The 21,715-nt window shown below is 39.6% G+C and overlaps 2 protein-coding genes and 1 long non-coding RNA gene across 9 annotated transcripts in view; 2 read left to right on the top strand and 1 right to left on the bottom strand.

Moving 5' to 3' along the window:
* Positions 1-11,771, top strand: part of tead1b (TEA domain family member 1b) — a 67,220-nt gene extending 55,449 nt beyond the window's left edge. For all 7 annotated transcript variants that reach the window (XM_028591865.1, XM_028591711.1, XM_028591786.1 and 4 more), the window contains 8 exons: positions 285-416; positions 699-745; positions 847-905; positions 1,950-2,074; positions 4,220-4,393; positions 6,746-6,886; positions 7,030-7,182; positions 8,515-11,771. In XM_028591865.1, coding sequence (XP_028447666.1) covers positions 285-416; positions 699-745; positions 847-905; positions 1,950-2,074; positions 4,220-4,393; positions 6,746-6,886; positions 7,030-7,182; positions 8,515-8,628 — 945 coding nt within the window. In that variant the 3' untranslated portion in view covers positions 8,629-11,771. The remainder of the gene's footprint in view (positions 1-284; positions 417-698; positions 746-846; positions 906-1,949; positions 2,075-4,219; positions 4,394-6,745; positions 6,887-7,029; positions 7,183-8,514) is intronic.
* Positions 1,910-18,259, bottom strand: LOC114564543 (uncharacterized). The gene is made up of 4 exons (XR_003693771.1): positions 18,147-18,259; positions 7,200-7,409; positions 2,134-2,263; positions 1,910-2,047 (listed from the first exon to the last, which is right to left on the bottom strand). It is a non-coding gene; the product is annotated as an uncharacterized LOC114564543 (long non-coding RNA).
* rassf10b (Ras association domain family member 10b) lies at positions 17,903-21,418 on the top strand. Its single transcript, XM_028591274.1, has 2 exons — positions 17,903-17,943; positions 19,411-21,418. Exon 2 carries the CDS (start codon positions 19,800-19,802, stop codon positions 21,126-21,128), a length of 1,329 nt encoding a protein of 442 aa, XP_028447075.1. The 5' UTR covers positions 17,903-17,943; positions 19,411-19,799; the 3' UTR covers positions 21,129-21,418.
* The last annotated feature ends 297 nt before the right edge of the window (positions 21,419-21,715 follow it).

Here is a 21,715-nt window from a genome sequence, read left to right as displayed (position 1 = left end):
TGTTTTTAGAAAGTATTTTATTGGTATATCAACAAGCAAACTTTCATTTAAGTGCATACAAGTGCTATTACATTGAATTCAATTCTAATTGTTTGGCACATTCCTGTAACACTTAAATAGTAATGCACCTGCATCTTCTTTTAACCTGCTTGCATTTTACTGTTATGAGTGAGGTCGGTGGTGCTTTTAGTGTCTTCTTTAGAGTCTGTATGTTGCTACCTCTGCAACATGCCCCACCTCCCCCTTCTGTGCGAGTGTTAAGCCTTTTGTGACTGCTGTTAAAGGACCAAGCCGTGAAGGACAAAGCCCTCCAGAGCATGGCCTCCATGTCCTCGGCTCAGATCGTCTCTGCCACGGCTATTCACAACAAGCTGGGCCTGCCAGGCATCCCGCGCCCAGCCTTCCCTGGAGCAGGGGTAAGAGCCTTGTCGGCACCCCACTATTGATCCATCCTGTCCAGCTTCACCCAGGGCAGCCATGAGGCCAACCACGCAGACACCCGGGCCAAATCACATTACACACCACAGCTTTGCACAACTGCCCCTATCAGATAAGCACATGATCAAAAGGAGTGGTAGTCAAGATAACTACATCCACTGAACACAGAGCTAAGATCCATTTTGATCTTGTTTTTAACAGCTGCTCGCAATTGAATGTTGTTTGTTCTTTGTTGTCTATTAATACATGTAATTCTCCAGTTATGGCAGGGTATGATATCGGCTGGTCAGCCAGGATCCTCACAAGAGTATGTATCATACTTCAGAAAAAAACTCTTTAAGTAACATATTCAATATAGTGTGCTATAGTAATGTTTTTTTCTAATGGGTCTGTCATTCTTTGTTCCAGTATTAAGCCTTTCACCCAGCAAGCCTATCCCATTCAGCCAGTCACAACAGCCATTTCAAGTAAGAATTTACCTGATTAAAAAGGAAAAATGACCCAAAATGTACATCACACTTTCTACAATTGCTGAATTTGAAAAATTAGAAATGCAACTTCACATCTCTTTTGTTTCTGGACAAAAGATCTGATAATTTGCTATTTAAACTATTTAATGTATTAAAGCTCACTCCATCTCCACATGTGATGTGCATTTCAAGAACAGCTTTGCTGTTATAGCTGTTCCTTTAATCGGACAGTGAGAATTGGCAAATTGTGTTGTTGTAAAACAAGTGTGTTGATAGAGCGAACGTTAAATGCTTGGGAGATAGCAACAACAATGAAAGCAGGTGTTGATACTTCGAACCCACCTACATTTATTTCCCCCAGATCACTGTATCTACAGCGTTGCTCCTGGAGGGAGGAGGGAAGTAAATGTTGGGATTTAAGGATCTGGTTTGAGTGAAAAATTTAATTAATTTTGGCAAGTGCAGTTTTTATCAGTTAAATTTCGTTTGCAAAGGTTAGGTTTTTAATTGTACGATTTTAAGCACATATTGCTCAAATATGTTTAGAAGGTAGTAGTCAATGAAACTGTAGAAATTCCCCTCATGCAACATAGCCTCATTCAGAAATGTTTTTTCTTAAAAGTTGCTCATATAAATTATATTAAAAAAGAAAATTCACAAGACGTGCACAGACCGATCAGAAAGCAAACCATCTGTCAGCTGTGGATAGAGAACTCAGAGACAATAGACCTTTTTTCACCATGTGACCATTTTTTGTTGTTGCACCAGAACACAAATGTGATGAAATTCTTTTTGGAAAACCTTTCAGTGATATTCCAATGCACTGCTGGGTGAATTGCTGGGCATATTTAAAGTAAAGAGGACTGTAGCCAGTAACAACATCAGGACAACAAACAAACCTGACGGAGGTCCCTGAAATCTCTCAAACAACATCTCTAATATGACGTGCTATTTGTAACAGTGAAAATGATCATATTCTTGCTGTAAAACAAGCCACAGACAGGACGAATCTTTAAATTTATTTTTTGGTGTTAATTGCAGGTTACGAGCCCACAGCAGCTCCAGCTCCCACAGCACCAGCATGGCAGGGACGCTCCATCGGTACATCTAAACTCCGACTTGTGGAGTTCTCTGCCTTTCTAGAGCAACAGAGAGACCCAGACTCAGTGAGTTAAGCAGTATACTAAAGCATGAAATATCACTATCTCATGGTGTTCATTCCCACCTCTTATCATCCAGTCCTTTCCTCAATGAATACACTGGGACATTTTCCTAGGCAGAGAGTCAGCTGAGAGGAGGCCAAAACAAGCTGAGAGGGGAGAAGCCTGGCCTGTAGGGACACAAAGCATGAAAACCTGCAGAAATAATAAAGGACTATATTAATAAGTTCCTTAAAAGGCATGCCAAAACTATATTCACGCTGCAGACTTCAGCTCAGCAAGACGGTCCACAGACTCACTGAGTGTGAGTTGACAAATCAGCAGCTTTAAGTCTCACATTTCTTGTTTGCTTTGGCAATTTTTTAATGTTTGTCCACATTTTCCTGAGCACTTTGTTTTGGTATTGATACCACATGACAACAGCCATTAATCTTATATTCAGCTTAATGCTTGAAATTGTTGCATTTGCCCTAAAGGCTACATGCTGGAGAGGCTGCTTTATGAGCTTTTAAACTGAAGTGCAGCACCACACGACAGGGTTTTATTCAGTCACAATGAGGGCAATGAACCTCTGAAAATCAAATGTTATTCTCTGATTCGCTTCTCTTTCTTTTCTGCATTTGGCTTAGATCGTGGGTTTGAGGTTTAACAGACCACAATTTTATCTACTTTGGAAATACCAAATCCAAATATTCTCAGTTGAAAAGTTGAACGAATAGAGCAAACATATATTTTTAAGATAAAGCACTCACCTTTCATTAACATTGTCAATTAAGGTTGATTGTAGTTGCCTTTGATGCAGAAATATTGCTTTTCATGTGAGTGAAGTGTGCTCATTTACCATTAGCTTTTGAGAAAATGAATTATTTTACTATATCGGTTTGTCTAATTTACCACGTAGAGATAGATCTATTTTGGTCAGACAGATGAAGATTTGTGGTTTCACGGCTTTCTTGCCTGTAATAAAGTCACAACTTATAAGCTTATAGAATTTGGGTGAGGCAGTCTGGCATCCCCGGCTTGGTTTAATACAAATAAGGGGATCAGTTTGTTTTTGGCTTTAGTGGAGCAGGACGATATTTCCTAATTTGTACATCATAAAACCATGCAGACACCCAAATAAAAGCAATGTTGCATAGGGTTATCATCATGAGGGTGTATTGTTACTAATATAATTCTAGCTTGTTTATTATGGTAGTGGTTATTTTTCAGAATTGGCGTATTTTGTTTCAGTAAACCTTGCTGTGTTGACTGACTCTGGATATTGATATGTTATAGATCTTTTTTTTAATACAACTTGAAATAGAGCACCATATTTTAAAGTATATTTCTATCAATCAATCAAAATTTATTTATATAGCACTTTACAAAACCAGCAGGTATCCAAAGTGCTTAACATCAGAAACATATGTCATACAATAGAAAGAATGAACATAGAAAAAAGTAAAATCAGAAAAGGTTACACAGAAACAAAAGAATGAAATTGTCACACCACTGCTATGTATTAAAGGCCAGACAGAACAGATACGTTTTGAGTTTGGACCTAAAAAGACCTACATCTGTGATAGTGCGAATATCAGGGGGTAATTTGTTCCAGAGTCTCGGGGCAGCAACTGCAAAAGCCTGATCACCCCCACGTTTATACCTTGACCTAGGCACTTCTAAAACTCGCTGATTTGAAGAACGCAATGACCGGTTGTGCTCCCGCAAAGTTAAAATTTCAGACAAATACTCCGGGGCCAGACCATTTAAGGCCTTAAAAGCAAACAACAAAAACTTAAAATCTATTCTAAAACGCACAGGGAGCCAATGTAGAGTGTGGAGAACGGGAGTGATATGTGCACGTCTAGGTGTATTTGTTAAAAAGCGAGCAGCAGCATTTTGTACAAGTTGAAGACGTGAGATGGAGGTTTGATTCAGACCAATATAAAGAGCATTACAGTAATCCAATCTTGAACTGATAAGAGCATGGATCGCCTTTTCTAGATCACGCCTGTTCAGGAAAGGCTTAACTTTAGCCAGGAGACGCAGCTGGAAAAAGCTCATTCTAACAACATTACTGATCTGTTTGTCAAATTTCATGCTGCAATCAAAAGTAACCCCCAAGTTTTTGACAGATGACCTAATGATACTATTTTTTTACTCTTTCAGTACAACAAGCACCTATTTGTACATATCGGACAGACAAATCATTCCTACAGTGACGCCCTGCTGGAGTCGGTGGACATTCGTCAGATTTATGACAAATTCCCAGAAAAGAAAGGAGGACTGAAGGAGCTGTATGGAAAAGGTCCCCAGAATTCCTTCTTCCTTATAAAATTCTGGGTGAGTATTATTTGTCAGGCACAATATTGATAATATGAAATGGCAGTGTTACAGCTGGATTATGTTTTACGCACATCAGTCTTAATATCATTGTGAAATGTTGGATGCCAGAATCAGTAACAGTCTTCTCAGGTTCGTCTTTAGTGATTGGGTGTAATCAGTCTACACAGAGAAGATTGCTCTCTTAATGTTTTCAGAATGCACTCTGCTATATTTGGACTTGCATAGCAGGAGAGCTTTTGATCAAAGCACTCGCTAATTCAGTGTAATATCTCCAAACAATGGAGTGACCTGGTTGCACTGCTAATGGCTGTTTAAACATTGCATGTATTTCCACCCTGATGCAAAATGCTAACTAGCGGCAGCCAACAAAGTAGGACCGTATGCACTTGGACCAAGTCCCTTCAAATTCCTTTTGAAGTGACCGACAAATCTAAATTTCAAATGAAAGACAGAATCTGCACAATAATGAATGTATAACTGCTTTGCTTAATGAAGGAGGAGAATGTTGTAGGAGGATGTCTCCTTTTTTTTGTATCCATAATGAACAGGATGTTCAGGGCATAGAAAGGCTGCCCTCCGGGAGCAGACTAGTTCAACCTTGTAAATCAGTCTTTTAACGTAACTTAATTTAATCCTCTTTACAATCTCGTTTTGTATAGGAACACAGTTACATGCTTATTCAGATGTGGCTGAGATCTTCTCTTTTGATATGTGATGTACATGTTTAATCTCGACAGCTCTTGATTAGACCGTGACAAAGAAAATTAACATTTTTAGATACCACATTTAAACCAAATTCTTACTTGTGATTTCTCAATGTCATAGTACATACTAATTGTTTACAGTGTGTACTAGTCTTTATAGTGCGTTGTTTCTCCAGTTAGTATTAACAAAAATCAGGAGTTGGTAGAGACCAAAAATAGAGATAAAAGAATGTAAATATTGGACTTTCATCAGGTGATCAGAAACCCGACTCCACATGAATGCTAATGTTGCTCCATAACTGTTTGTTGTGTAAATAAGCAACTGTTGCTAACACCAACACCATAGCAACTTCTGCTGCCCCCAAGTGGTAAAACAAACAACAACAACAGTAATTGAAGGTATAACAAAGAGCATTTTTTTGTCCAAAAACTTGAGTTATTTCTTGTTTTCTGGGCTGTCCTTTGAGTTATATTTCACCACCAGAGAATAGTGTGCATCAAAACACATAAGCATATGGGGGGTTTATGGGAGATATAATCCCTCCACCTAGTCCTCGGGGAAGACCCAGGACTAGGTGGAGGGATTATATCTCCAACCTGGCCTGGGAACGCCTCGGGATCCCCCAGTCGGAGCTGGTTAATGTTGCTCGGGAAAGGGAAGTTTGGGGTCCCCTGCTGGAGCTGCTCCCCCCGCGACCCGACACCGGATAAGCGGACGAAGATGGATGGATGGATGGATGGGTTTATGGGACTCTTAATAATGTATATTTCATTTTGTCACTTTTACAGTGTGAACACCACATGATCAAAACCTGCTTACAATAAGTAGGTAGTGAAAAATCATTCAGGCTGATATATCGGCTAATATTTGGCTTTTTGCAGATATATTGGTATTGGTGTATATGTCAGCCGATAAAAAGAAGTTGCAGAACAAAAATGACAAAACAAGGTTTGAGGTAGTCTCGCATTTCCAGACCTCCAAAGCTCTGTCAGCGCTGGAGTATGGCCTGGCTACACCGCTTATCTGTTCTGGGGAGGGAGACATGCCCGATGTCAGGCTATATCCCCGCTGTGTACATCCACTGAGCCAGACTAGGTTTAAGGTAATTTAGTAACAGTGTCTCCATGACATAGATTGTCAATCAGAGAGCGCTGATTTGTTCTGGTTTTGTGGTTAATTGACATTGCCCACAAAATTATTATCCTAAAAGTTTAATTGGGTAAATTACAGAACATGTTTCATGAATGTGTCTTTGTTCTCTGTGATCCTTCTGATAATGAATTGTTTTGAATTGAATTGGATGTTACCCTTTCAAAGAAGGTATATTCACACGGGCTTGTTGTTGCTTGTTGTATGAAATACCTGACAAAGGTTGCTGTACCAAAACATAATTACTCAATTAGTTTAGTTGTAGTTTAAGTGTTGCCTCATCACTTATTCTCTTGTACACCTGTCTGTATACAGGTGTGCAACGTTTATTGTCACTTGCTACTCTCTCTTCAAGTATTTTATTTCACCATTTTAATACACTGTATTTGCCTCTTTTTTTACCATGTTGTGTGTATTGTTTATTCCTGTATATTGAACCCTAAATACAAATATTGATTGTCACTGTGTTCTCTCTGGCTTCTCTCTGGCACCCAGGCTGACTTGAACTGCAACATTCAAGATGATACCGGATCTTTCTACGGAGTCACGAGTCAGTACGAGAGCTCGGAGAACATGACCATTACGTGTTCAACAAAGGTCTGCTCCTTTGGCAAGCAGGTGGTCGAGAAAGTTGAGGTATGAACTCTAATCTTTTCATCCTGGGGGTCAGAACAATGGCTAAAAGCTGTTGTGTTAATTAAAATTAGTATTTACACTATACCTATGTATTTTGAGGTTGCATATACTACTTTAATTCATATTTTTCTCTTTTTCTTCAGACTGAATATGCACGGTTTGAGAATGGACGCTTTGTCTACCGCATAAGCCGGTCTCCCATGTGTGAATACATGATCAACTTCATCCATAAACTAAAACATCTGCCAGAGAAATATATGATGAACAGTGTACTGGAGAACTTCACTATCTTATTGGTAATCACCAGACTGACCTGAGTGGGCAAGATCCCTCTCCAGGGCTCTCATTCTTCTTCTTCTTCTTCTCTTTGCTGTCAGGGTGTGTTGGTGGCTCCAGCTGGCTTTATAAAACAAAGAAAAGGGGGGTGGGAGGGTCGGCTGGGCCTTGAGATGAGTTCCTTTAGCTTTGCTCACATTGCTCTCATTCCAAAGGGGATGAAACACAGTGTGCGGAGCCTCATTATCTGCAGGGGAAAAGGGAGGATAAGAGGGGGCAGGAACCCCTGTTATTATCCATCACATGGGGCCTTAAAGTGTAATTCAGCAGTACTAAGACAGCAAAAAAAAAAAAAAAAAAAACAGGAATCAATCTTTACATGGGAGTGTGCACGCAAAATAGCAACCAGGGCCCAAAAGCATCTTAATGTAAAAAAGGTTCATAAGATTTCCAAAAAGCATGATGTTAGATTAGATAAATGATCCTAGATTAACGAGCGCCTCCTAACTGTTTGTAGAAGATTAAGAGTGTCCTAAAAAGCTACATTTAGTTGTTTTTGTATTCAGTATTAGGGCAATACCCGTTTAAAACGTGCCAGTTTGAACAGGCCGATTGCTTGTCCTCCTGTATTGCAGCTTGCAGCTTTCTCTAGAACTGCTTATCCAAACAACTTCACACTCGACACTGCGCTCCCTTGGGTCCTGAGCTACACACCTGCCGTGAAAATAGTTGCATCCCCTAGCAATGCTAGAGTACACTTTCCTTGCATTCTGTTTTATATCTTCCTTTTTTATTTAAAGGGTTGTATGCCATTGTATTGCCATTTGCTCATTAAGCTCTAATACAGAAATTATGAGTTGCATATTCATTAATTTTATAAGAACATAACTGCTAGATTTAAGGTTTAATAGGTGATTAAAGAATAATGTCCTGAGCAGCAGCTAAATCAATCAGTTTACTTTTTAAACATAACTTCCTCTCAGTAACTGAAAGGTGGAGACTGCTGACTGCACATTCTGCTACATTTTCATCTTGAGGGATTCTACATATAAAAAATTCTATTGGATTGTTTACCACATTTGTGCTTTGATATCTATGTATTTTTAAATATATAGCTCATAGACAGTTAAATATGTCAAGTTACTTTAAAGGGTATTCCCTATTCTCTTTAGCACCACAGAGAGTCGGCATTAAGAAACTACTGCTTTGGGCAAATTTAACGTTTGAAGAAAAGCACCTAAAACAGGACCCTGAGCTTTTGATTCTATACCTGTGTTGCTGCTTTGAAAATATGGCAACTCCTTTAATACTTGTACTTCAATACTAGATAGTGACTGTCTGTTCTATTGCAGGTTGTGACGAATAGGGACACCCAGGAGACACTGCTATGTATGGCGTGTGTGTTTGAAGTTTCAAACAGTGAGCACGGCGCCCAGCATCATATCTACAGACTGGTAAAGGAATGAGAGGCTCCGAGCTTCCCCTTCCGCTAATACCCCCCGTCCCCTTTTCATGGACTTACCAACCTCAAGACAAGTGGCAGTGCCTCTACCTGAAAGTCACACCTACAATGCTTTTTGGTCATGGTATCGGGTGAAGTCAGTTGTTATAAATTAGTTTTAATATAATGTGTTTGTTATTTGACTGCAGCTGTGAATTGCGGTACAGTTTTATGTTTGAAATATGTTGAGTTGGTCTCTGTTGGGTATAAATGTGGCCGTTTTTAAAGAATTTACTAGATTAATTTGGTAAATGGAATAATGTGTCGTCCTCTTCTGCTTTGTTATGTAGACTAAGAAAAAAAAGGATGCTGGCCTTTTCTTTCAGCTGCCTGATGTGGTCTGTGTAATATGTTTGAGTGTGTTTGGTGTGTCTGTGGTTCATAATTTGTGAGCGTACATACTGTAGATATACAGACATGCACCCCCAGCCAATAGATTTCCCAAAGAAACTAAACTAACACTACATAGACAGTTGTGGATATGAATATTGCAGAAATACTGCTATTTCTTTAAAGAAAACTCAGCTTTCAGTGGTATATGTACTGTATCCCTGTTGAAGCACTCCAAGTCTTTGACACTAACAACAGAATGCACTGTGAAAATACTACAAACATTTTGCCTGCATCTGCTCCATAAATGTAGGAAGTCTTACCACCCGCTAAGCATTTTGCTGCTGCAAACATGTCTTTTTTTTTTCTGTGACAACTGATTGGAGGATTTTTAGGTTTTAGACATGGGAAAGTATTACGAAAACTACTCAAACCAGAACTCTCATCTTGTCCAAATGCACTTTTTTTCCCCCTTCCTAGACTTCCCTTAGTAATAGTTTTTTTTTTTTCTGTTAGATCTGTGGTTTTAGAACAACACTTATAAATAATCACAACACTATAGATCACGTGTAGAAAGCAGGCTTTGTTCAGTACACTGTGGTTTTGCCCCCGAAAGATTTAAAATTTCGTTCCCCTCTGGGATCTCGGTGTAAAAACTTCAAACCAGAGTGGTGCTGCCTTCCCGTTCACACTACGTTCACATGTTTCTGTGGCCTACGCCGATCCCGAGCCTTAAACATGTTATAGCCGTGAGAACTCCAAAAGATGCCACTTAAACTGTGATCTCTACGTGGGAGGACTCTTTATATGTTGTGTAAGAAATTCACAATACTATCTGCCAAAGTGTAGATGTACAGTGCCTTAGAATACACTAACATTACCCGTTGCTTTGTTTTAAGTCTAAAATCAGTTCTGTGGATCAAATGGGCAAAAATAACTTATCACTATGTTACTTGGTACATCTTCACATCTGAGAAATTGTTTCTTATAATTGGTACACTCTAGGAAATAGTTTTTTTTGTTGTCAAAAGCAGTACGCTTATGTTAAATTAAGTTTGCAAATGTAAGCTCAGAAACCGTTATAACACATGTTGTATTTTTCTCTAACACTGTAATTATGTTCCTAAAATATCAGCCTTTTTTCTAGAGTGTACTATAAACACAGACTGACTGCCTTTCCTGTCTTAAAAGACCAAAAATACAGAGATACAGTCAATCTTTTGTCCTGTCCTGCATGGTAGCAAGGAAGTGCCTTTGGTTTAAAATTTACAGCTTCAAAAAGATCAACCAGAAATTAAAAATGAAATGTTGCTAGACCAAAAATGAGACATAAGTGAAACCAATCACCACATTGCCTTTTTAAAGGATTGTAATGACAGCACGAGGAAAGCTGGTTACCGTTAATATAAAGAAATGATGCATTTGAAGAAACACGTATTTCTTTGCTTGAGGTCAAAGACTGAAAGACCTGCTGATAACGTACAGCCGCTGACTGCATGCAGGATGTCAACTCGTATGAACACCGCAGCTGTTTGCTTCATGCACACTTGCAGGTTCAAGTGTTTTTAAAAAAAAACGCTCCAGACCACACGCTCACATGATGTGAAAACCACAGAAAAATACCACAATGTGACCTTTGATGACGCAGACACAGCTGTGATGTCGACGAGGGACCGACACAAGCTTTTATAATTTATCTTTCAGAATTTAAAAGTGAAAGTTTATTTAATGGTGATTCTACACTACTAATTCTAAAATATCTTGTAATGTGGTTGAATTTTTTTTTTCCAAAACCTGTTTGAGACGCTGTTTCAGAAACTAATTTTTCACAACCGCTAGTGTGGACGAGGCCGTCAAGGTTAATACTTTTCACCGTAAGGACCATAGCTACTCAAACATTTACTGTTTCTTACAAAACATTATAATCATCTAAAGTATTTTAATAGAAGAAGCTCTAAATAATTGCAGACAATGTCTCTGGTAGATGCAGAAAAAGTTCAATCATTCAGTATTTTGCCACAGTCCTGTGGACACTGTATAGTTTAATAGGCTTTTCCCCCTTATGTTTACCCTGTGTATCTGTTCACATTTATGGATTACTTAGGAAGATGTTTTGTTATTGTACTTGTATACAGTTGTACTTGGTTTTGTGATGACATTATCTGTATATTGCAAACCCAATAAGATGGTAATGATGTTGCTGCTGCACTGCTGGTACATTTTGACATGTCGTTTCAACACTAAAACAGCAGGACTGATGCCTTCGATGGCACGAATGTTTGGTGGATCATTTGAAAGGAAAATGGACACATTAAAAAGAAATCTGCGAAGTCGAGGAATCATGCTACAAACATATCAGCAGTTTAGCTCTTGTTATTTGTAATTCTGTCAAGTAGGTACTGGTACCTTTTTGTTTTGTGACCATTTTCAGATGGTGGCTTTAAAGTGATTTTTCACATAGCTCACATATATAGTTGTCATACACACATTTAGGTTTTGTGTGCAGACTTGTTTTTTTGTAAAAAGGTGCTTTGTACAAAATGATATATCTTAGCTTTTCTTGGTACAGATGTGTGATATCTTTTCGTATCCATGACAGTAAAGTGTTGGGAGCAAAGGAGAAAAGAAGCTCTGCTATGTTTCTGTGTTCTGCATATGGTCTTGTCTTTGCTCTGTAACAATATGATGCCTTCTTGATAATAGTAGATATTTTATAGCTTTCTAGATACTTTGTATGTATGCAATATTGAAGTTAAATAAATCCGAAAATATATAGCCTTTTGTTGTCACTTCAGTTAAAGATTTAACATAGTTATGGTGTTAAAGCAATCTGTACGGTTTGAGTATTCACTCAGAAAGCAGTAATACACGATTCTGTGCGGACTGAGACACCATTTAACTCTTTAACGGCAGAAACCTCAGATCAACAGTAGAATGAGCCTGGCACTTGCTTTATATTTCACTCTCTGTGTCCCTGGAACACATTTAAATGTACAACACTGTAATACCAGAAACCCTAACCAGAGGGAGACATTGTTGAATCAAAACCAAACATGATGTCGTCCTTTTGAGTTCAATCCATAAATTAAGGCACCAGTAAAAAATTATATATTGTGTAATTAGAGTGCAGTAACATCAAATATTTTAGAGCAATACACCGCATATACTGACAGCAGAAATAGTTAAGAGATCAAATACTAAAAGGCTCAGTCAGTAATTATTCCAACCTCAGGTATCAGAGGATATTGGAAATATTTGCCTATTTTCCTGCTGTGTTTACAATCAATATTGATGAAAACAAACCAACAACATCAGTAACTGAGATATGGTTGATGTTAACGCCCCTGTTTTAGAACAATTGTCAGATAATTTGGGGATTACATCAGCTTGTTCCTGTGGTTTTGAACTAAACCTTTGGAGACGATGGGAGTTTACACAGTCAACTTTTACACTGAAAATTGTGATTTTGCAGGATATCTGAAGGAATACTTGACAGAGTTTATTGCATAGGACCACCATTTATAAAGTCATTTATAAAGCACTTTAAGTAATAACTCCTGAACTGTGAGGGGTGCAAGCCAAATTATATGAATTCTGCCGTTCAAGGCGGCCTTTAATTGGCCCTAACTCAGTGTCCATGAGTCTGACTTAATTTAAATGTTGTAATTTATTCTTGTATGAAGCAATAATAGACCCAGGATATAAAGTATTTTTAAAGGGCAGCATGATTGTCTATGTGTAGTTCATTGCAAAAATGTCATTTGAATGAAATGACAGATTTAGGGATTTTGTTCTCTGAGTGCTTTCTAATGTCTATGTGTTTCATTTGCTCCGGTCTGTCAAGACTCTGCAGAGAAATGTGGTTAAAGCAAAGGTGAAGGTTTTACCAACAACTAGTCACTCTCTTTCACACACACACAAAACCTTGAAAACAAAACCAATTGTATATTGTAACACCACCTTAAACATATACAGCAGATGTTCATTATAACATCTTTGGACAGAAGTGAGCAGAGCTGTATAGTAACGAAGTAGAAATACTACACTACTTAAGTACTAAAAGGATGTATCTGTACTAGAGTATTATTTTTTTCTCCTACTTCCACTTTTACTTGAGTATATTTTCGATGAGTTTAATACTTTTACTCTGATACATTTTGTATGTGCTGCATTGTTTACTCGTTACTGTTGTGAATTCCTCACGCAACGGAGACTGTGTAGGTTACAGTCGGTTACAGTCATTGACATAATAAAAGGTTACAGTGTGTTTAGTTACGGCTACGTTAGTTACGGCTACGTTAGTTACGTAAGAAATCCGATCGTGTTTCTTTTCATTACGGCGATCGCCTGTTCAGAAGTCAGAGACGATGTAAGTTTGTACTCTTTATATTTAGTTATTGTTGCAGCAGATGAAGTTATTCCTGAGTTGTTTACTGAATGTTAACCATTTGACCCTGTGATGTGAAGCTGCTAGTTTAGCTGTATTTTGCTCACACATTTTATTTCAGTATTTGTTAATAAGTGATTAATAACCCACTGTTGTATCAGATAATATTAGTTATAACAGCTGTGACATTAATGTACCTTTTTGGGTTTATTTCAGAAACTTCCTTCATATCCAGCAATGTACAACTTGTGACTGCCTTAATACCAAGTAAAAAGTTGAACTCCAACAATAAGATATTCAAAATTTGGCTGCTTTCTTTAATAACTACATAACATAACACAATACTTGTACTTTTACTTTTAGTACTTGAGTAGTACATTTTAAAATAAACTACTCCCTTTATGGGGCAAGTAACCATATTTAGTCACTTCCGCACACACTCAAAATGCCCTCCCCTTGCCTCCATTTGGAGTTGTGGAGTCATGTGGTTTTCTCTCAGCCAATCAGGGGAGATCAAGCTATCTGACAGATATTGACATCATGGCATCTGAACAATCAGCAGTGGCCTGGAGCACCTCAAACACAGCCATCTTGCAGAAATCATAAATATCGCTTTTTTGAACCTGGCTTCTCCCACAACTATGGTAATAACATCATAACTAAACATGGTAAGTTGATGTAACTCACAAATTATTTGGTTGAATAGTTGTGTTAAAGATTGAGATTGTTGTTATTTGCACAGCATTTCTAAAAATTAGCTTAATGTTGGGATGAAATCTAAATGCACCATATTTGATATGCCCCGTTCACCTAAGACTAGCATGAGTAGCACAAGTGTCCATTTTTAGACATATGTCTATGAATGTATGTTTTTTATATAGTTAAATGGCATACATAGGTGCTTATTTTTAGTGTGAGGCCTAGTACTGTGTGAATTCATTTTAATTACTCAATATTGGTTTGTGATAAAACACAACTATGAGTAAATATAAGTGGGCTACCAGTAATTATAAATGATTTTTCTGTTTTTACATTTTCTATGTCAATACTCTTTTTTTCCAGTAGATCTAAATTACACTGTTACTGTTTTCCTTTGGCTTAATATTGACTTAAAAGCATATTCCTTTTGCATCTGTCTGCTCCGTTCTTTTATGGGGAGAGGGATGCCGTTGTTGTTCCCATAAACCTTGCCAGCGATGATGATAGCTCAGAGGAAGAAGACAACGATGTGGCAGATCCCGATTTCCTTCCACGCACCTACAACCTGGACATTGATGGCCATTCTGCCAAAAGGAAGTGCATGGGGCCTGCAGTGGAGGTGCTTGTAGATGAGGACCTGGTTGAAAATGATGACAATCAAGAGCCGGCACCAACAGCAAAAAGGCCCACTAACAAAAGGAAGCCAGAACCCCAAGAACCCTCTAGAAGAAGGTTGATCTGGACAATCCACCCCTGCCTGAATACCAGCACATTCCCCCTGACTTCATGCAAAGTCCATTTGATTATTTCAGCAGGTACTTCAGTCGTAATAAGTAATCTCACACATAACATATCAAACCAACTTATATGCAACCCAGATGAACATTAACACCCCCTTTGCCACCACTGAGTTAGAAATTATGAGCCACAAAGTTCATAATTTCATCATCAGTGGTGGCAAAGGTGGTGTTGATGTTCATCTGGGTTGCATATAAGTTGGTTTGATATGTTAGGTGCGATATTACTTCACGACTGAAGTACCTGCTGAAATAATCAAATGGACTTTGGATGAAGTCAGGGGTGGGTTGTCCAGGTCAACCTTCTTCTAGAGGGTTCCTGGTGTTCTGGCTCCCTTTTGTTGGTGAGCCTCTTTGCTGTTGGTGCCAGCTCTTGATTGTCATCATTTGATTGCCCAGGTCCTCATCTACAAGCACCTCCACTGCAGGCCGCACACACTTCCTTTTGGCAGAAGGGCCATCAATGTCCAGGTTGTGGGTGCGTGGAAGAAAGTCAGGATCTGCCACATCGTTGTCTTCTTCCTCTGAGCTATCATCATCTCTGGCAGGGTTTACAGGAACAACAACGGTATCCCTCTCCCCATAAAAGAGCCGAGCAGACAGCTGCAAAAGGTATATGCTTTTAAGTCAATATCAGGCCAACTCTGATTTTTAGAAATGCTATGCAAATAACAACAATCTCAAATTTTTAACACGACTATTCAACCAAATAATTTGTGAGTTAAATCAACTTACCATGTTTAGTTATGATGTTAAGAGTTTTTCTTGTATGACAGTCAAGCCAGTATCATTAGCCTACCTCAAGACAGAGATGTCTCTAAATAAATGTTCCTTGCAGGTTGTGTGTGTTTTTCACATAATTTTTAAAATTCACTCTGGGTAATTTTTGTTCACCCTAAACGGGCAAGTGCTCATATATGGTAACTTCATTGACCTTGATTTGCAATTCAAACATGAAAAATATTGATACCTTTTTTTTTTTTTTAAATGTCCTGTACCATCCCACATTACCTTTCTGAGGTTACAATTTAGAATTTCCAAAGATTTCAATGAGTGCCCTATAAGTACAAACATTTTTGAATACTTTACTACTTCCACTTAAGTGTTGTGCTTAAAGAGCACTTCTACTCAAGTCACTTTTTTGAAAGTTACTCAAGTCTGGGTCTCTAGTACTAAGAAGTGAGCAACAGTTTACTTTGAAATCAAAGTTAATGTGTTCAGGACTCACCAAGGCTGAAATCTGAAAGCAGTCAATGAGAAGGAAAAATATACTGACCTAAAAGCAAAATGATGAATTAAAGCATTTTAAAAAGACATCACTTGCCTTTAAACGCGTTGCTCATCTTGGATACTCACTATCAAGGACGTACCAATCAAAGCAGCACAGTGAGTCTTAGCTGACAATTAAGAAACATTCAATACTGCCACTACATTTATTACTGATATAACTCTCCACGTATCCTCACCATAGTCTGAAGGTTGTCATTTACACAATCCAATATCTGCCTGCGCTCACTCATATCAACAAAAGCAACCTGACCCTGAATATTCAGATCACTGAACACAAAAGTGTAATCCAGCAGAAGTAGAGGTCACCGCTGCTCCACTCAGATCTCTGAATGGGTTTGATTGTAAGTTTCTTTGTGTTTCTGCCACACAGTCTTGACTGCAGGAAGTATGCTATGCAATGACCTCTTTTTTGTTCTTCTGCCTGAATTTATATAACAGTTCTTCTTTCTTTTTTTAAGTATGTCACCGCTGATAGTTTCCAATGTAAAGAATCACAAACTGCGGCTGCATCAGATACGGGTTAAATACAAAATAGCCCATCCAACTTAAAAGAGCTCCATTAAACAATATTTTCATGTTAACACAATCACGTCATGTCTCTGCATCTTTCAGAAGCATGTCTTTTACAAAGGTGACTGCGTATAAACTCAATAATAAAGTTGTGACTGGGAAGTCGTCGGTTCAATCCCCAGACCGACAGAATAAATCTTTTGGGGAAAGTGAAAGAGCAGTACTTGCCCCTCCCTCATTACCACCGCTGAGGTGCCCTTGAGCAAGGCCCTTAACCCCAACCACTCCAATGGTGCTGAAATCAGGGTGTTCCTACAAAACATTCCCTGAATAAATAAAGGTAAAAAAAATAAAAACAACTAGAACTGCAAGGAGTTATAACGGTCAAACCCAAAGCGCGACGCCGGCGAGGCAAACGTCAGGAAATACCACAATAATGTCACGTCTGCCTTGATTGTATCGCCCCCTAATGGCTGATCTTTGCCAAGTTTGGTCCAGAGCCTCAGAGTGGCAAGGCAAGCAAGAATCTCAAGATTTGCGTTGATAGCATTTACTTTGGATAGCATTTACTTTGGACGAGATATACAAAAAAAGAATCTGCACGAAAATGGGCGTGGCTTACATCGTGTGATTCAGCTTCATTCAAGGAATGTGTGGATGTAAGGTTTTTAAATGTGGGATGTGTAATGTGGCCAAAACGCCTCTGACTTGATTATACCGCCACCTAGTGGTCCACATGTGTAATTTTTGGTATGTGAAGTGTATGAGGCACTGTACATCTACCCTGTAAATTTGAAGTCATTCCCGTTAGTGTAAGGGATGAATCCAAACCATAGACAGTATATAATGGGCCAACAGACCCCGTTGCTCTGGACGGAGATCATTGAGGGCTATTAGAAGCACTTTTCCGCTGATGGCCAGCTTTACCGCGCAGCCTCCAACTGAGAGAGACAGTGTAAATTTGATGTGAGCAACGTGTCTGAAAGTTGTAAGTCTTCTGGTAGCTGTGCCAAGAGAAATCTCAATCATTCCGAATCTTGCAGAGACGGAGGGCATAGGTATATGTAAGGAGATAACATGGGCACAGGCTAATTAATGCTAACTAAAATGCTAGTTAACATTAGTAATTAATCCTAAACAGCTCATGTAAGTCGAAACTGCCTGCAAGCTTCTCCTGTACTATACGGTAATTCCTCTACTATGTGACACAATTGTTAGCCTATTTTTACAAAAACGTCTGCTACGGAGCCATAACGTGAGGTACAAGGTAATGGAGCCTTTTATACATTGTCGTGTTTCTTTAGAACTAAACAATGGACAAATAGAGTCTTTAAACGCTTCAGATGTAAAGTTATTCGTTGTCAAGTGGCGCCAAAATGAATGCTAGTCAGTGGAATGCTAACGGGAGGTGATGGCCAGGTAGCAACAAAATGGCACCACAGGAGGTTTGAGTTCTGAAGCGAAGCTTACCCCCTTGATCCAAACGAATCAGTACACCATTGTAGGCGTGGTCTCATGAGTGGCCGTAGATGGTACCCTCCAGATTTCGTAAAAATGGGATGAGCCCTTCATGAGATGTAACCTTTTTGTATTTGTAGCACCCCCTAGTGGGCAAATGTGGTCCAGAGCCTCAGAGTGTTATACCAAACAAGAATCTACAGTTTTGTGTTGAAAGCATTTAGCCGAGATATGCAAATGTTCGTAAGTTGGTGGCTATACAAATATGTTTGTCATAATTTCCGCATTTTTGAACGGAGCAAAATTCTTTAGATACAGTTTTGTCAGGTCTATGGCCAAGTTTCGTGCAGATCGGACACACAACCTAGGAGGAGTTCGAAAAAGCAGGTTTCTGATATATTGCAATTTTGAGTAAAAAAATGTCTAGGCAGAAATGGGCCTACATCATGTGATTCAGCTCCATTCAGGGAACATGTGGATTTAAGATTTTTAAATGTACGATGGTATGGGAGTTATAGGGCAAAACACGTTTTTATTATAGCGCCCCCTTCTGGCAGAAGTGTGTCAATTGTTGTGCCTGAGGTCCCTGCAGGGGACCAGTCCTGAAAATTGTGCTGGTCAAATTTGCACGGTTTAGGCTGTATCAATGTGTATTACTTTTATCAACGTAAAACAAAATAATAAAAATCTTTGCAATTGGGTTCCCAGCACCACTGGTAGGCCTACTGGGATCTGGGTCCCAGCGAGATGAAACTGTGTCAGTTGAAAATGTTTTAATGACTTTACTTGGAGGAGGAAAATGCCTTGCTTATTTAATTGTTTTTCTTATTGTATGGCATTTTATTCATTCTCCTCCCTTCCCTAATTTGCTGGCTTCTATTAAACAGTGGTGCCAATTCGTTTTAGTTTACTTTTTCCTTTGTAAATGACTTTGTAACATTGTTTTAAAATGTGCTATAGTATCTTTTTATTATTATGATAGCTTGTCAAAAGCTATGTGCTGTCTGTACATTCGCTGTTTGCAAATCAACACATTCGAAAAACCAGATGTTTCTCACAGAAGTTGGCAGACCAAACCAAAGATAAAATGCCAGTAAATAAAATATTAAATCACTTGAATGCATCTTAAAAAAAAAAAGAAATCGGATATTTTAATCTAAATTATCTCCCACTGCCAATTATGAGGCAATAAAAGCCTACTCAGTTTTAGGCTACTTTTTCTAATCTTCATTTATATTCTTTCATTTTTCAACTATTTTGTTGATGTTTTAAACAGTGCAGTGACCATAAGACATTAACCCTGCAGTGGATACAATACACCAACATAGACCTCCAACACAACTCACAGGTTACTGATACTTGCTGGTGCAGTCATGTGATCTCAGCAGAGGCAGCCTCGTGAGCGCGCAGAAGCATAAACGCACGCGAAGTGTTTTCTTTGACTTTGCCTAAAGAAAATGCAAAGAAGGGAACATGGACCTCCAAACCTGCAGCTTCATCAGCAACTTCTCAGATGCGTCTCGGACGTACGCAGCGCGCATGCACACAGAGGAGCTGAGTATGGACACGGCTGCGCTTTTCTCCAGACATGCGGATTTAAATCTATTTTAAGAACGACTTTTTTGCTTACATCTGTTTATAAGAAATACGGTTTAGCAGACATCCATGATGGAGTCGGAAGAGAGTAAGATATCAGTGTGGGTCTGCCGAGAGGAGAAGCTCGTCTTCGGCTTGTCAAAGCGCACAACCTGCGCTGATGTTGTCCAAGTACTTCTGGAGGACCAGAACTCCCAGCACGGACTCTCCACAGCTTCATGCTCGCAGTCTTACTGCATCGTGGAGAAATGGAGAGGCTTCGAGAGGATCTTACCGAAGAAAACCAAGATTTTACGGCTTTGGGTCGCGTGGGGAGAGGAGCAGGGGAATGTAAAGTTTGTGTTGGTGAAAAGTGAGGCGTCTTTGGCGAACCACGGAGCCCGGAGCGCAGAGGCGCGTGTCGTGCTCAGCAAACATAGCCCCTGTGTTACCAAGGGGACCGCACGGTCTCCCATGGGTGGCATCCCACCTGAAAAACAGCGTCGGGTCGTCAGGAAAGCTTTCAGAAAGTTGGAGAAGATCAATCAAAAGAGGGCGCAGAGAGACGCGTCCTCTGCGGAAAAGATGGAAACTTTGGTCCATCTTGTGATTTCTCAGGATCATACAATCCGCCAGCAGATCCAGAGGATTACAGAGCTGGACGCAGACATCGAAAGATGCGAGGCAAAAGTGCATTTTGACAGAATAAAAAGACACGGGGTTAATTATGTGCAGGACACGTATTTAGTGGATGCTGCTTCCAGCCGAGAGGGAGACAAAGTATGTTCAGCTGAGACTCTTGCCAAGTTCGAAGAGTATGTCCGGCAGTGTGAGGAGGTGGTTCGACTACAAGAGGAGCTCTGGGAGCAAGAAGCCCTTATAGACATTTTCACGGTGCAGATGCAGGAGGAGCTGAACCACCGCTGGATGCATCGGAGAAACGAGGAGCTGCACAGCAGAGTAACAGAGCCGGGCGAGGGCGTACCATCCCTCCCCAGCACCGAGGCAGACACAGCGTCAGAAAACGGGCTGCTTTTGGAAGAAGAGAGGATCAGAACACAGCTAGATGCGAGTTTATACATCGGCCTCCGCCTCAACACGGATTTAGAAGCTATTAGGAGCGATTTAGAGTTGACCCAGAAGATTTGCGGGGCGAGGGAGAAGGAGATGAGGGATTTACTCGAGAAAGTGAACACTTTGGACATAGAGGAAGGGACAGTACGCGAGGAGAGATGTAGCCACGGGGCAGATGACAAAATAGGGATGACGAGCACTTTGGAGAGGAAAAGCGAGTGGGTGGAGCAGGCCAGGGGCCTGTCCAAAGCTCACAGTGTGAACGATGACGACTCAGACACTGGCTTAAGTTCTCTGCACAGTCAGGACTCAGGCAGCCACACTGTGTGGGAGTCATTGGTTTAGGATTTTTACCAGGAAGGTCGCCTATCTGACTGTTTATCATCTTTCATCTAGAAAAAGAAGGAACTTCTATAGTCTCAGCGATCCTTGTTGCTCTGAAGTAAACATGGATGACAAACTGGATTTATCTGACCATAGGGTGTTATAAAAGGAAGAACAAAAACTTTGTATGGCATCATAACAATCCTTACATATACCTATATTTTTTATAACATCCTTTAAGAACTACTACAGTTTTTTGGGGGGGGACATGCTGTTTTGACATAAAACAATAAATTCTGTTTTTGAAGCTTGAAGCTTGATTTGTTAATTGTTCCCCCTTTCTCTTTGCAATGAGCCAAACACAGACAACAAAACTGAAAAGTGATATTTAAAACCTTAAGATGTTGGAGTCAGCACTGCAGGGTGCAAAGTTAAGAGAAGACATGAGATTGAAGTATGAAAACAAACACTCTGCCTTGTCAATACACACCTCAGAGACAGCAGGGCGACACAGCCAAAACACAAAGTCAAAGGTCTGTGGGATTATTCTGCAGATTGTGAACATCTGAGCTTTCACTGTGACTCAGGCAGAAAACGTCTTTGCTGTG

Source organism: Perca flavescens, chromosome 1 (genome assembly GCF_004354835.1).
Source record: "Perca flavescens isolate YP-PL-M2 chromosome 1, PFLA_1.0, whole genome shotgun sequence".
NCBI classification, from domain to species: Eukaryota; Metazoa; Chordata; class Actinopteri; order Perciformes; family Percidae; genus Perca; species Perca flavescens.
Note: the sequence above shows the minus strand (reverse complement) of the source record. Positions and strands in the feature narration are given on the sequence as shown.